Raw genomic sequence first — 13719 nt, forward strand, 5'->3', positions numbered from 1 at the left:
TAAAAAAAATATATATAACCTTGAGATCAAGGGCACCTGGCTGGCACACTCCTCCAATAGCACCGGCTAGGTGCCCCTAGATTACTTACTTCTACAAATGATTAGCAAAGTCATTAGCATTTTTAGTATGTGTTTCAAAAATTTGATTACACTGAAGTTTACTTGTCAAAATATAACCACAAATATTTATCCATAGTTCAATTAACTGAGACGGATTAGTTTACATTTTTTTCCCTTAAGTTTTAACTTAGTACCTTCCATTTTAGGGTTAAAGTTTTAAAAATAAGCATCGAGTCAGACAAAAATCATTAATAGTTGGGTTTATTTCACCAGTGGGTTTGAAACTCTTGCCTTAGGCAAGAATACTACAGTAATTATACCAGGAATAGACAATTTCCTACACTGTCAAATATATAAAAGTTCCTCTTGCACTTTTCTCAACACTGATCAACAAGCAGATTCAGTCCACATTTGCTTTGATCAATCTACTGAGTTAACCCAAGCTTCTTCTTCAGAGACTCTGGCATTTCAGGTGGAGGTGGGCGAGGGAGCCTGAAGTAGACCTTCACAGAGTCATAGATGAACCACTGTAGTGCAGTCAGAGTGCCAATCATGATGATACGGGCAAAGAGTCCCTTCCATACACCTAGTTGAAATATAGAATATGAATGAAAAATGAAATATACCCAAGTGTTAGTCTTCGTTTAGAGGGGAGAGAAAAAAGAATCCTACCTTTAAATCCGAGTCTCTGAAGGACTTGAGAAGCACTGCTACCTTTCTCTTTATTCAACACAGATACCACAGAATCAGCAGGATGAGAAACAATTGCACAGAAGACTCCAGCTGAAAAAAGTCAAGATAAATAATCCATAATGGGACCAATAAAAAATTCACATCATAAGCATCAACCTTTTCCTAATATTTAGTTCTTTAAAAAGTTACATAGCAGCCTCCCCTAGGGAAAACAGAAAAATCCTTCAAATTTTTATATTTGCATTTTTCTTTTTTAAAGATTTTATTTATTCACAAGAGACAGAGAAAGAGAGAGACAGACAGACAGGCAGAGGGAGAAGCAGGCTCCATGCAGGAAGCCTGATGTGGGACTCGATCCCGGGACTCCAGGATCACACCCTGGGCCGAAGGCAGGCGCCAAACCTCTGAGCTACCCAGGGATCCCCTATATTCCCATTTTAGTCAACATTTTCCTTTGTGTTAAAAATGTATTCTTGAGGGATCCCTGGGTGGCGCAGCGGTTTGGCGCCTTTGGCCCAGGGCGCGATCCTGGAGACCCAGGATCGAATCCCACATCGGGCTCCCGGTGCATGGAGCTTGCTTCTCCCTCTGCCTGTGTCTCTGCCTCTCTCTCTATGTGACTATTATAAATTAAAAAAAAAAAAAAAATGTATTCTTGAAAAACTAGACCAAAAAAACAATGATACAGCAATGAAATATATCTCTCAAACTTAATTAATCAGGACATGCAAATCTGAAAATAATTCTTGCAGAAAATCATTAATGAGTATGAATCCTAAAAGGCATACTGGGAAGCTAAATTTCTATGGGATATTTTTCTTCACAGAAAGAAGCCAATATTGGAAATGATTATTTTGTCCTTAATTTCACAAACATGCGGTAACTCATACCTATGTAACCTGCTACAAATGTTACAACCAGTTGCTCTGCCTTTGAACATTCACTCCGGGGCTTGGGAACCACAAATTTATATAATGCTTCAACAGTACGTTCAAAGCAGGCAAATTTCATCATGGTGTATGGTATCTGTCTCATCCAGAGAGGAGCAACCCCCTTGTAGAATCTAGAAAATCAAGAGACTTATTTCACTCAGTTATATTTATTCACCTAGCAGATTTTCATCATTAACAAAAGTGTCCGCACACCAGTCGAGTCCTGACAGCAAAAAATGGCAGCACAATTGCGTGTCATTTCTATCAGAACCTAAGACTAACATGCAGGTATATTTATCTCACATGCCAATGACTCAAGCACCTTTGACTATACAACCAAAAAAGTTGCTGGATGTTTCCTGACTGGAACTACAAGAAACCAAATGTTTACAAGTAGAACTCAGTTCAAGACTAGCATCCACAAAGGTGGATCTAAGGAAGCATGTAGTGACCAGATTATATGCAAATTCTTAGCTGTAAACACAGAAGACAAGAACTCTAACAAGCCCTTCCCAAAAGGTAACAACTAATGTCAAATATCAAGTCATCTGCAGATTGACAAACGCAATCTTTAGAAAAAAAAATTTTAATCTAGGGCTCAAGCCACATATCAATTTATTCTTGCCCTTAGACTTTATGTTCTACATAAAAAGTAAAGACATTAACATAGTAACTTTAAAAATAAAAGTCTGGTAGGTTTAATGCTAACAAATAAAATTCCTTTAAATGAGTATTTCTATACTAGAATTCTAGACAAAGGTTTACTTACGCTTTTAAGCCTTCTTCCTTATACATTTTGGGAGCTGCATCCCTCAAGGTGTTGGCGTAACCTGGTTGGGTTTGAATTCTAACCTTAGCAGCTTCCATAGGAGCCAGGGCAATGTCAGCAAAGAATTCAGCACTGGCAGAGGCAGCCAAATATAGTGATGTGCGCCAGAGATAGGCATTCTCCTAATTGAAAAACACAAGCAAGAACATACATTGCCATGGCATTGGCTATTTTCAATTAAGGAACAGTTCTAGAAAATAGTTAAACTTCAAACATCTTATTAATACACATGGTGTGACTGAATGTACGTCCTCTCCCATAACCTTATCAACCACAGTACAATGTGAATTATGTTTTGAATAGCTAGGTGCCAAATATACCTGGGAATCTCAAAATCCTTCTCTTTAAAAAACTCAAAATCCAACTAACTACTTGGAAAGCAGCACAGAATAATAAAGACTTAAAAAAAATCCTTTTTGATCTTAAATTTTAAGTTAAAGCTTAGTACTTTAAATTTCAAAATTAAATTACATACCTCTCCAAGCATGTTGCTATACAAGACTTTGAAAACTTCATAAAAGCCAAACTTGCAGAGCCCTTGCATAGAATAGCCAATGAAAGTCGGAGCCCATCCTTTAGCCAAACCACGAACACCATCCTCTTTAAGTGTAACTGAGAATCCATTAAATATGCCCTTGTACTTTTGGGGATCCACCTTTATTTAAAACAAGAAGAAAAAAATTAATTAAATGCACCAGAGAGCTATCGGTTCTCATATACACTGAATTTCACTATTCTGTTTTTCCTTTTGGTTCCTAAAATAAACGTCAGTAACTACACAAGAGGTAGGTAAACACAGGGTTCACTGCATACCAACTTAATATCTATAATCATCTTTGTAAATGTAACTTTATACATTAAGGTCTAACTTTCTTTCAGTCATACTTAAGTCTTGGAGGATTTAAGAGTAAAATTCCTAGAAAAAAATATATGATAAAACAGAGTCAAATTTTTCACCATCCAACTCTAACACTTCTAAGAAATTAGTTTTGAAGCTACTCCCTAAGTAACAGATAAGTCTATATCCATGATTATACGCTAGTCCATCAAGGAGTTTATACTATCAAGTTTTATAAATTTAAGGCAAATTAAATGCAAGTTAAAAGGGTAGATCAACATAATAAGAATCTGTCTTTTGACTTAAACTCACTTGAAGATACATACATACATTTTAGCGAAGGTTTATTTCACATCCATTCTATTAACTACTGGAAAAAGAAAAAAAATCTTATTTCACTATTATCTGCCAGTACTAAAAGGGCTGGTATACGTCACCTTCCTCTCCCTGCTAACAATTCACCTTCCTTTATTTCACCTTCCTCTCTTTTTAGGTAAGTAGACTTCTAATCCTGTTTGGGACAAATAAATTTTTGACGTTTGATTATTTTTGTTTCAATAATCCTAATTACGAAATTCTAATTGTAAAAGACTTTTATGCAAATAAATATACAAGAAGGTATGTATGTCTGCAAAATTTTAATACTAAGTCTTTTTCCTAATCTACATAATGTTTTGCCCTGATCTTATCAGTAAATAAGAGAAGTTAGTTCAAAAATTAAGATTACCTACTCTGATATGTAACTGCTCATAAAATGACTATTTGGGAGCATAAAAGACCAGCAGGCCTTGAAAAGAAACTCTAGTCAGAATTAAGCACAGCAGCAAAATACAGCCAGGGTTTGAGGTCCAAAAATCTGCCTACAATCTAATTTCAAAAGAGGCATTTCTTCCATTTAAAACACTAATTAGGGGGCAGCCCAGGTGGCTCAGCGGTTTAGCACCTGCCTTCAGCCAAGGTGTAATCCTGGAGATTGGGGATCTAGTCCCATGTCAGGCTCCATGCAGGGAGCCTGCTCCTCTCTCTGCCTGTATGTCTGCCTCAATCTCTCTCTCTTAATAATAAATAAAAATCTTAAAAAATAAATTAAAAAAAAAAACAAACACTAATTAGGGCAGCCGGGGTGGCTCAGCGGTTTAGCGCCGTCTTTGGCCCAGGGTGTGATCCTGGAGGCCTGGGATCGAGTCCCATGTCGGGCTCCCTGCATGGAGCCTGTGTCTCTGCCTCTCTGTGTCTCTCATGTATAAATAAATAAAATCTTGAAAATAAAATAAATAAAACACTAATTAAAATAAATATCAGGAGTTAAGAAAATCTGGGTTTGGTTTCCTATGGAAGTTTCTAGCAGTTGTGATGTCTTCATATTTTCTCATTTGTCAGGGCCTTTAAAATTATTTGGAATTAAAGTCACACATGAACGATACATTCGATGTTGCCATCTCAATACAAACCTGCATACGGCATTTCACTAAATCCAGAGGAACGACAGCAGTGTGTGTCAGACCACAACTTAAGACCCCACCAAAGCCACACAGTGCATAAAACTTCATGGAGCCATATTCGCAACTGTACTCTGTAGTAAGACAAGACACACCATGCATTTTAATATAAAACTCATGTTACTAGTTATCAACTTACCTCTTGGGACAATTAGATTTCCACACGGCTTGTTAGTAGAGTCTATGTTGTACAACTTAGAAGCCATGCTTCAACCATATGCTTTTAATCCAACATGCAAAACAAACCTGCATCCTGCATTTAACCAGATCTAGAGGAACCAATGCTGTATGTGTTGTGCCACAGCTAATAATTCCTCCAAGTCCACAAAGGATAAAGAATCTGCCAGATCCATAGTCACAGCTATACTGCTCTGTTTGATTGAAAAGAAAAATCAAGTAAGTATTTCTTCTTCAGAGATAACGAAGGCCACGGGAATGAAAGAGAACGGATTCCCTGTGCAACAGTGCTGTCACAACTGAATAGAGCTTTGGCCACTGCTTACAATCAAGGTGAAAGATGATTTTCCACCTCGTGTTAATAAGACATTTACTGCCAAAATCAGAGAATCATTTAGCTTATGAAGGTTCTGGGAGACACTGGCTCTTACTCTGCTATACTAAAATGTCTCTGATGACATTCATAGCTCTTCCAATTACAATCAAACTTCCAATCATTAACTGCTAGTAAAAACACACTTCAGAATACATATCAAACTCGGGAAGGCACTAGACAAGTAAAAGCTTGCAATCTGCTAAGTGTCCCCCAGCCACCAATCAATACTATCCCCACTTTCGGATTCACATAAGCATAAGATGAGATAAACATAAATTCCAAAAATCAAATACATTTACTACACAACGGTGTAAAGATTTTTTTTTTTTTTTTACCCACACTAAAGACGTAACAGAAACACAAACGATTTTAAACTTTAGATTTTACGGGCACACAACGTAGATGGAACATTTACAGAACTCCTACGATCTAGGGGTTTTCGGGTTTCTCCGTACATACACTCCACTGGGATTTAAAGCATACAATTAAACTGAAGTTCAGTCTGACCAAAAAGATTCCTGAGAGACTAAAGGGACCCCTCCCTACCAGTTATCATCTGTTTTTTTATAGCCTATTGACTGAGGCTTCTGTTCCCTCCTTTGCCAATTACATAAAAACAAGAGACCCAGTTTTTCATATACTTGGTATCAACAGATATTAGACTTCAAGAATACTTAAGGAAGGAAGGAGTATTTTTAAGAAAAAGAAAGTCAAATGAAAGCCAAATCAAGCAACAGCTATTACAGTTATAAAGAACTGCAGGTGGCCAAGGGCTAGGAAGGAGCCTCTGCTGACCATCGGGCTCAGGGCGAAGATAAGGAGCGAGTCACGGCCTCTAGAACTCTACTCTCCCGGGAACGTGGAGGTCACAGAGGGGAACTGTGCCTGGGCCCTTCCACGCCCTTGAGGGAGGGCCAAGGATCCGCCACACCGCCTAGGGGAGGAGGGCGGACTACCTAAGGCAGGCAACCAGGCACCGTCCCGTAGTGCAGAAGGCCAGCTGCGTCCTTCTCCGTCCTCCGGGCCACAAAGGCCGAGTGGACCACGAGGGCAGCTAACGACCGCAGGCCGGGGGGCTCTAAGCTCACCTTCCACAGCGGCTGCCGCCAGATTGCGGGAACGGCGGGGCGGGCCCGGGGGCCCCGCGGGGCTGCTGCGGGGGCCCGTCAAGCCATCCTGGACCAGCAGCAGGTGCGGCGCGTTGAAGGGGTTCGCCCGCGCCAGATGCGCCACGGACGAGAACATCTTCCTAAAGAGAGAGAGAGCAGCGGTCAGAGGGAAGGCAAAGGGCCGCTCCTCAGGCCGCCCAAGTCACCGGCACCCTAGGACCTCGACGCCGGCCTTCCATCTTGCCGCCTCCGCGCCCTTGAGGAGGTCATGGCGGCCTCCTCCAAGGAGGAGAACCACCTAGAACCTAGAGCCGAAGCAGCCCCTCAGAGGGGCTCCGTCGCCCGCACTCACCGGGGACAAGGCCCGGCACACTCACTTGCTAAGATGGCGAACACACAACCGCTCCCTCGAACAGGCTGCGGCTCACAGAGGCCGAACGTCCTCCCGACCCTTAGATCTGTGCCCTTCGCGTGCCGTCAGCGTGACGCACATGATGTGTCACTGCAGCAGGCGGCACCCATTGGTGGAGACGAGCGCCAAGGCCGTGGCGTCATCGCGTTCTCCTAGCAACCCTATCCCCGCCCCCGCCCGCCCCAGCCCTTCCTGCCCGGCTTCTGCGCAGGAGGTTTCGTTCTGCGCAGGCGCGCATTCCAGGGCCGAGGTTTTGAGCGCTGTGGCGTCGTGCTCGTGACCTCCTCTTTTGGTCCCTTCACCTTCAAGCGTCTTTTCTTGACCTCAGGGTTCGATTGTTTTTTACGTTGATGTTAGTCACAGTGGTACTCACTTAAATAAAAAGAGGGAAAAAAAGAAAAAACACCCAAACGTGTGATGATACTTTATTTCGGTGTTGCAGTTAGAATGTTACTGCAGTATTTTGTATAGCGCTTGACAGGAAGTTCCATTGACATTCCACGTAGACATGTCTGCATTTTCCATTAGACTATTGGAAAGTATCTTTTTTTTATATATTTTTTTAATTTTCCTTTATTTATGATAGTCACACAGAGAGAGAGGGAGAGAGGCAGAGACACAGGCAGAGGGAGAAGCAGGCCCCATGCACCGGGAGCCTGATGTGGGATTCGATCCCGGGTCTCCAGGATCGCGCCCTGGGCCAAAGGCAGGCGCCAAACCGCTGCGCCACCCAGGGATCCCAACTATTGGAAAGTATTTTAAAAGAAAATGTGCTGCAAGAACTCTTTAGACAAGACAGCTTCGGGGTTCATCACAACTTTTTATGACCTATTAAAACATTAAGTAAATGCATTTTTTACACGACCTGGGGGTACATGGTTGAACTAGAGTGAAAGTGGCAGCAGATTTTGTGTGCTCAATAAATTTAGAAAATCTTCAGTAGTTTCAGTTCAACACCAAAAAGGGCCTAGTTTCACTGGGGAGAGTTTAGTAGGAGTCAAATTCCAGCTCTGACCCTGTCTGTCCTGGCTGTTGATAAAGTAACCTTGGAAATTCACTCAATTTCTATGAATCTGTTTCTTTTCTTCTTTTTCTTTTTTTTTAGATTTTACTCATTCATGAGAGACAGAGAGAAGCACAGACATAGGCAGAGGGAGAAGCAGGCTCCCCATGCAGAGCCCAGCACAGGACTCCATCCCAGGACCCGCCATGGCTGAAGTCAAAAGCAGAAGCTCAATCCCCGAGCCACCCAGGTGCCCCCATAAAACTGTTTCCTAAATGTAAGATGGAAGCAAGGGGTAGTCCCATGGACTTGTACAGTTATATAAGCTGTGCTAGATTTAATTACGAAGAATTGTTCGTTATATTAATTTAATTTATTAAATTCTTAATTTATACAAGAAGACTTACATTTTTCATTTGGAGCTGAACTTACAAATTACATAGCGGGTTCTGGGTGGGAATAACATCTATCCTGAAAAGTTCATGAGAACTCAATGAGACAATGTCTAACTGTGGGGATTTTAGTCAAGAAGCAAGGATGAGGAGGGGGCCAGTGGTCAGTAAGTTACTAAGAGGATAGGTAGGGTAAGTCTTGCTATCTTGACCTAACAGGATTCTTGCTAAAAGCAGTCCAAGGTAATCAGATATTATCAGGGGAATGAGGAGTTTGATAAGGTATTGAGGGTAATCAGATATCAAGGCTGGGTAGGGTGCATTGCTGGCTCAGTTGGTGGAGCATGCAACTTTTGATCTCAGGGTTGTGAGTTCCGGCCCCACATTGGGTATGGAGATAACTTAAAAATAGTCTTTGGAGATCCCTGGGTGGCTCAGTGGTTTCATGCCTGCCTTTGGCCCAGGGAGGGATCCTGGAGTCCCGGGATCGAGTCCCACATCCGGTTCCTGGGACCTGCTTCTCCCTCTGCCTGTGTCTCTGCCTCTCTATCATAAATAAATCCTAAAAATAAATAAATAAATAAAGTCTTTGTCAATACTTTCCTACTTAGGGGGCACCTAGCTCGCTCAGTTGGTATAGCATGTGGCTCTTGATGTCAGGGTTGTGAGTTTGAATCCCACCTTGGGCAAGAAGCCTACTTAAAAAACAAAAAAACAAAAAACAAAACAAAACAAAAAAACCTTTCCTATTCAGTGTACCAAGTCTGATATTTTAATTTCATTTACTATGAGCCACTACTGAGTTTAAATTTCAGCCAAATTATTACAGTCCTTCTCAGCAATTTGAGCTAAAACAATGGATTGAGACACTTTACTGTACTCATAACGACAAATTTCATTTGATCTACCGTTATATTCCTTCTGTTCTATTTTAGTTATTACTACTTATCACATTATCCCAAAATTTAAAAGCATAAAACAATAAACAATTATTATCTCACATTTTCTGAGGATCAGGAATCTGGGAAGTTTCAACTGGACGGCCTGGCTCAGGGTGTGTCATGGGTTTATGGTCGAGCTGTTGGTTGGGGCTGTGGTCTCTGGGCCTGGAAAATGTACTTCCAAGCTCACTAGCTTGGCCATTGACAGGACACTTCAGTTCCTTATCAAATGGACCTCCCCACAGAGGTGCTCATGTCGTGGCTTTCCCAGAGTGAGTAATTCAAGAAAGAGATCAACCAAGAGAGATGCTGCGGTGTCCTTTATAACCTAATTTCAGAAGCCATCACTTCCGTATTTTCTTGATCACACAGACCAATCCTGACACAATGTGGGTAGGGTTGTAGGGATCATTGGGGCATCCTAGAAGGTGATTACCATGCACACAACCCAACATTCTTAGTCTCCATCCCCATACATGTTGCCCAGGTTTCTGTCAATATGAATTTTGCACACTATTTATTTTACCTTCTAGGATCTCCTGCAGTGAGCATAGAAGCGATGGAAGGTGTTGATAATAGGTCTTGAGGAGGATCAGCAGGCCCTACAAGGCAACTAACTACTCCAGGAGAGGCCATTACAGATTGTATAGGTAAGGAGAGAGACTAAGTTTCTCAGTCAAGGGAGGAAAGGCTGTTAATACTGGCAAAAGAGAAAAAAAAAATACTGGCAAAAGAGGCTCAGCAGAAATTAGAAGTTCATGATTCTAGTGTCATCAATCTCCACAGGTTCCCATTCCCATTCCAATATTCAGGATTTCACTGCTGCTTGAAAACAAAAACAAAACTGATTTTAACATGAGACCTTTAAGATTGGAAATTCAGGGCAGCCCGAGTGGCTCAGCGGTTTAGCGCTGCCTTCAGCCCAGGGTGTGATCCTGGGGGCCCAGGATTGAGTCCCATGTTAGGCTCCCTGCATGGACCCTGCTTCTCCCTCTGCCTGTGTCTCTGCCCCTCTTTCTGTGTGTCTCTCATGAATGAATAATAAAATCTTAAAAAAAAAAAAAGATTGGAAATTCAATTGCATTGTAATTCAGGATTAGATTTTGGATTTGGTTTTACACAGCCTTGCAGATACAGGAAGACAGTCACATAAGATTTTTTTTTCTTTTCTTTCTTTTTTTTTAACTTGAAGTGAATGTTGAAAGCACTAAGCTCAGGACATCTGGGTTGCTCAGGGGTTAAACATTTGCCTTCTGCTCAGGTTGTGATCCTAGGGTCCTGGGATGGAGTCCCACATTGGGCTTCCCTGCAGGGAGCCTGCTTCTCCCTCTGCCTGTGTCTCTGCCTCTCTCTGTGTGTCTCTCATGAAAAAAAAAATCTTTAAGAAAAAATAATGTCCTAAGTTCATTATTTCCTTTCCCCCAGTTATCCAACATAATTAGGATAAACCAACCAGGGGATTCCTGGGTGGCGCAGTGGTTTAGCGCCTGCCTTTGGCCCAGGGCGCGATCCTGGAGACCTGGGATCGAGTCCCACGTCGGGCTCCCCGTGCATGGAGCCTGCTTCTCCCTCTGCCTGTGTCTCTGCCTCTCTCTCTCTCTCTCTCTGTGTGACTATCATAAATAGATAAATAAAATTTAAAAAAAAAAAAAAAAGGATAAACCAACCAACTCCATTGTATTCCTTATTTTTGTTTAAATATTTTATGGAAATATCCACGTGGTTACCCAAAGCCTTGCCTTCTTTAGGTACTTGACTACAGGTGTCCATAGATGATAATTTAAGCAACTGTTTTTGCTAATGCATGCCATGGACAACCAGTGTCACCTTTACCTTTGACCACTGACCCTTTAAATCCAATGGATCAGATAACCCAGAACAAATTCATACAACCCATTCTTAAGTTTTAGTTCTTCTGGAATTATTTCCAAAACCATTGTCTACAACAGAGTTTGACCAGAGAAACAAGCAACTAGGAGTCATATGAAATAAGAGGTTTATTTTAGGGACTAGGTCTTAAACAATCATGGGAGCTGGAGAAAAGGTTGCCTCTGTGTCTGGAGTTAAACCTGAAATTTCTGTAAGTCAATAGAGCTTATGGTCAGTCAAGAAAGCTGGACATGAAGTGAGGATGAGTACAGACAAACTGGAAGCCACAAAGACAAACTGGATCCTGTGGGGATAAACTGGATTGTGCATCTGTCTCTTGACATCTACAATCTCAATGATGCAACTGCCTGCAGGAGCCATGCAAGTGCTCATGGGAGCCATGGCGCTGCACATGCATCTGGCCCAGGACTTCAGGAGTCACTGAAGAAGGTCCTGGAGTTGCTGAAAGAGCTCCACATGTGGCCACTGCCCCACTCCCAGGTAAGCCAACGGATCAGCATCCATATGCATAAGCTGCCCCAGCACCTCACATCTCACACTGACCTTCTGCCTTTGAAATCTTGCACAAATTTCCCTTTTGGCCAATCTTAACACAGAACCATATCTGAGAGATAAACAGAATTTGAGATGCTGGGTAGAGATAGGACATTCAAGTGGAACTTCCCTACAGGCACTTGTACACCTAGAGCCAGAGGTCAAGGTAGTACTGATGCATTTGAGGATCATGCCTGGCAAGGGGAATCATAGAAAACCCTTAAATAATTCCTACCACAGCCTTCTTCTAATAGAAGGATATAATACATTATGCAAGGTAGACTAAAGTCCCTTTTCCTATCTTCCTTGAGAGAAAAAGGACAGCATCCTCTAGCACCTTAATTATTGTCTTTTTTAAATTGGAAATCTTGTTTCCATGTCTCCATAAAGAAAGTAGGGAAAAACTTGTCTTTTTCTGTTTTTTAAAATATTTTTTTAAGGTTTATTGAGAGAGAGAGAGAGAGAGAGAGAGAGAGAGAGCAAGCACAAGAGCGGGGAAGAGCAGAGGGAGAAGGAGAAGCAGACTCCTCACTGAGCAGGGAACCTGATGCGAGGCTTAATCCCAGAACCCTGGGATTATGACCTGAGCCAAAGGCAGATGCTTAACTGACTGAATCACCCAGGAGTCCCCAAATTTATCTTTTTCGATCTGAAATAAAATAAAATGGATTTCACCATGGGGCTGTAATTTCCATTCTGAAAAATTTTTAAATGTCAAACCATCCCCATCCTTCTTTGGAAGGTTATCATAGGTGGAACCTTGGCTGTAAGACTAGAGGCGATCCCTTTACTAAAGTGCACCCCAAGAGGACCCCAAAAGCTCTGGGACCCAGGTTCAGACTCTTGAAGTCATGCATCTTTGTGTAGGGGAATGAAAACTGTCTACATTATATCTGCATATTCAGGGATATTTTATTTTACAGGAAATAAAGGTAGGTGAATGCTTTTACCCAGTCTTTATCTTTCTTGTATTTTGACATTTCCTTCTTTTGGCAATTTAAAGCATAACATACAGTTTAGCCCAGAGGAGAGGCATACCTGGATATGGGAGATCCTAATGTAGTCCACACAGAAGGGGCACACATAGATGGCAACCTGAGTTACTCACTGGCTATAATCTGCCACTCTGACAGCTTTGAAGTAAGGCCTAGCCATCACAAGTTAGAAGTTCCCAAATAGGGTCTCTCATCAAAGCTTTTTAGACACAGACGTTCTCAAATTCTACTTACTAAGGCTGATGAGGAGTCCTGGAATCTGCCAGTTTTTAAAGGTCTCCAGGTGATTTTCCTATAAGCAGCTAGTTTAGGATCCAGCTATCCAAGGAATTCAAAGCATGAGCCTGCAGAACGAGTCTGACACTAGTTTCCTATCTGTAAAAGGAGATACCACCCTGAATTACCTGGTTTGCCATGGATGTGAAGTGTCAGTTACTGGGGAGGAATCCCGACTGATGTGGTTCGGCTTCTAACTGACTGTTATCACACACTCAAGACCCAGGTACAAGGCTGTGGTGTGGGGCGTGCACCATAAGGACACTGTACAACACGGGGCAACTGCTTGAGTATGAAAGGGGACGAGGGAATCCCAGCTTCTCAAAGATGGACGTGGTCACAGACTTGGTAAGGAGACAGGAAATTTTAGGGAGAAATATATATACACCTGAAAAGTAATGAATATAAAATGAAGTGATTAAGCTTGACTAAAAGGAGTAGAAATAGTTTCATTCAGGCTTAGAGACATAGGACAGAGCATATCTAAGTTTCTGTGTATGCCCTGGGTCATTGTGAACTGAAATGTATTGTAATTTGTTGTAATTCAAACCTCATGTTAGGGGCACCTGGGGAACTCAATGGATTAAGCGTCTGCCTTCAGCTCAGGTCCTGATCCTGGGGTCCCAGGATGGAGCCCCGCCTCAGCCTCCCTGCTCAGTGGAGTCTGTCTCTCGCGTCTGGCCCTCCCCCTGCTTGTGCTCTCTTGATCCCTCTGTCAAATAAATAAAAATCTTTAAAAAAAACAAATAAAAAATCCCTCGTT

At 41.9% G+C, this 13719-nt stretch overlaps 1 protein-coding gene and 1 non-coding gene across 4 annotated transcripts; both read right to left on the reverse strand.

Moving 5' to 3' along the window:
* Positions 1-305: 305 nt before the first annotated feature.
* Positions 306-7027, reverse strand: SLC25A3 (solute carrier family 25 member 3). 3 transcript variants are annotated; one of them, XM_041739043.1, is made up of 8 exons: positions 6891-7027; positions 6493-6653; positions 4804-4925; positions 2990-3169; positions 2455-2636; positions 1644-1816; positions 733-843; positions 306-646 (listed from the first exon to the last, which is right to left on the reverse strand). In XM_041739043.1, exons 2-8 carry the CDS (start codon positions 6647-6649, stop codon positions 486-488), a joined length of 1086 nt encoding a protein of 361 aa, XP_041594977.1. In that variant the 5' UTR covers positions 6650-6653; positions 6891-7027; the 3' UTR covers positions 306-485. The 3 variants fall into 3 exon arrangements, with proteins under 3 accessions (XP_041594977.1, XP_041594975.1, XP_041594976.1); XM_041739041.1 differs by lacking the exon at positions 4804-4925 and adding an exon at positions 5098-5222; XM_041739042.1 differs by lacking the exon at positions 4804-4925 and adding an exon at positions 5098-5222 and having other exon boundaries at positions 6866-6967.
* On the reverse strand, positions 1886-2132 carry LOC121481704. The gene has a single exon (XR_005985374.1). It is a non-coding gene; the product is annotated as a small nucleolar RNA SNORA53 (small nucleolar RNA).
* Positions 7028-13719: the final 6692 nt, after the last annotated feature.

This window comes from Vulpes lagopus, chromosome 23, assembly GCF_018345385.1.
Source record: "Vulpes lagopus strain Blue_001 chromosome 23, ASM1834538v1, whole genome shotgun sequence".
Lineage (NCBI taxonomy): Eukaryota > Metazoa > Chordata > Mammalia > Carnivora > Canidae > Vulpes > Vulpes lagopus.

Coding starts and splice junctions, on each gene's coding strand:
- SLC25A3 (XM_041739041.1), bottom strand. CDS start 6,649: ATGTTCTCGTCCGTGGCGCATCTGGCGCGGGCGAACCCCTTCAACGCG. Junction 5,223..6,492: donor GGCGGCAGCCGCTGTGGAAG/GTGAGCTTAGAG, acceptor TCAATCAAACAG/AGCAGTATAGCTGTGACTAT. Junction 1,817..2,454: donor AAGGAAGAAGGCTTAAAAGC/GTAAGTAAACCT, acceptor TTGATTTTCTAG/ATTCTACAAGGGGGTTGCTC.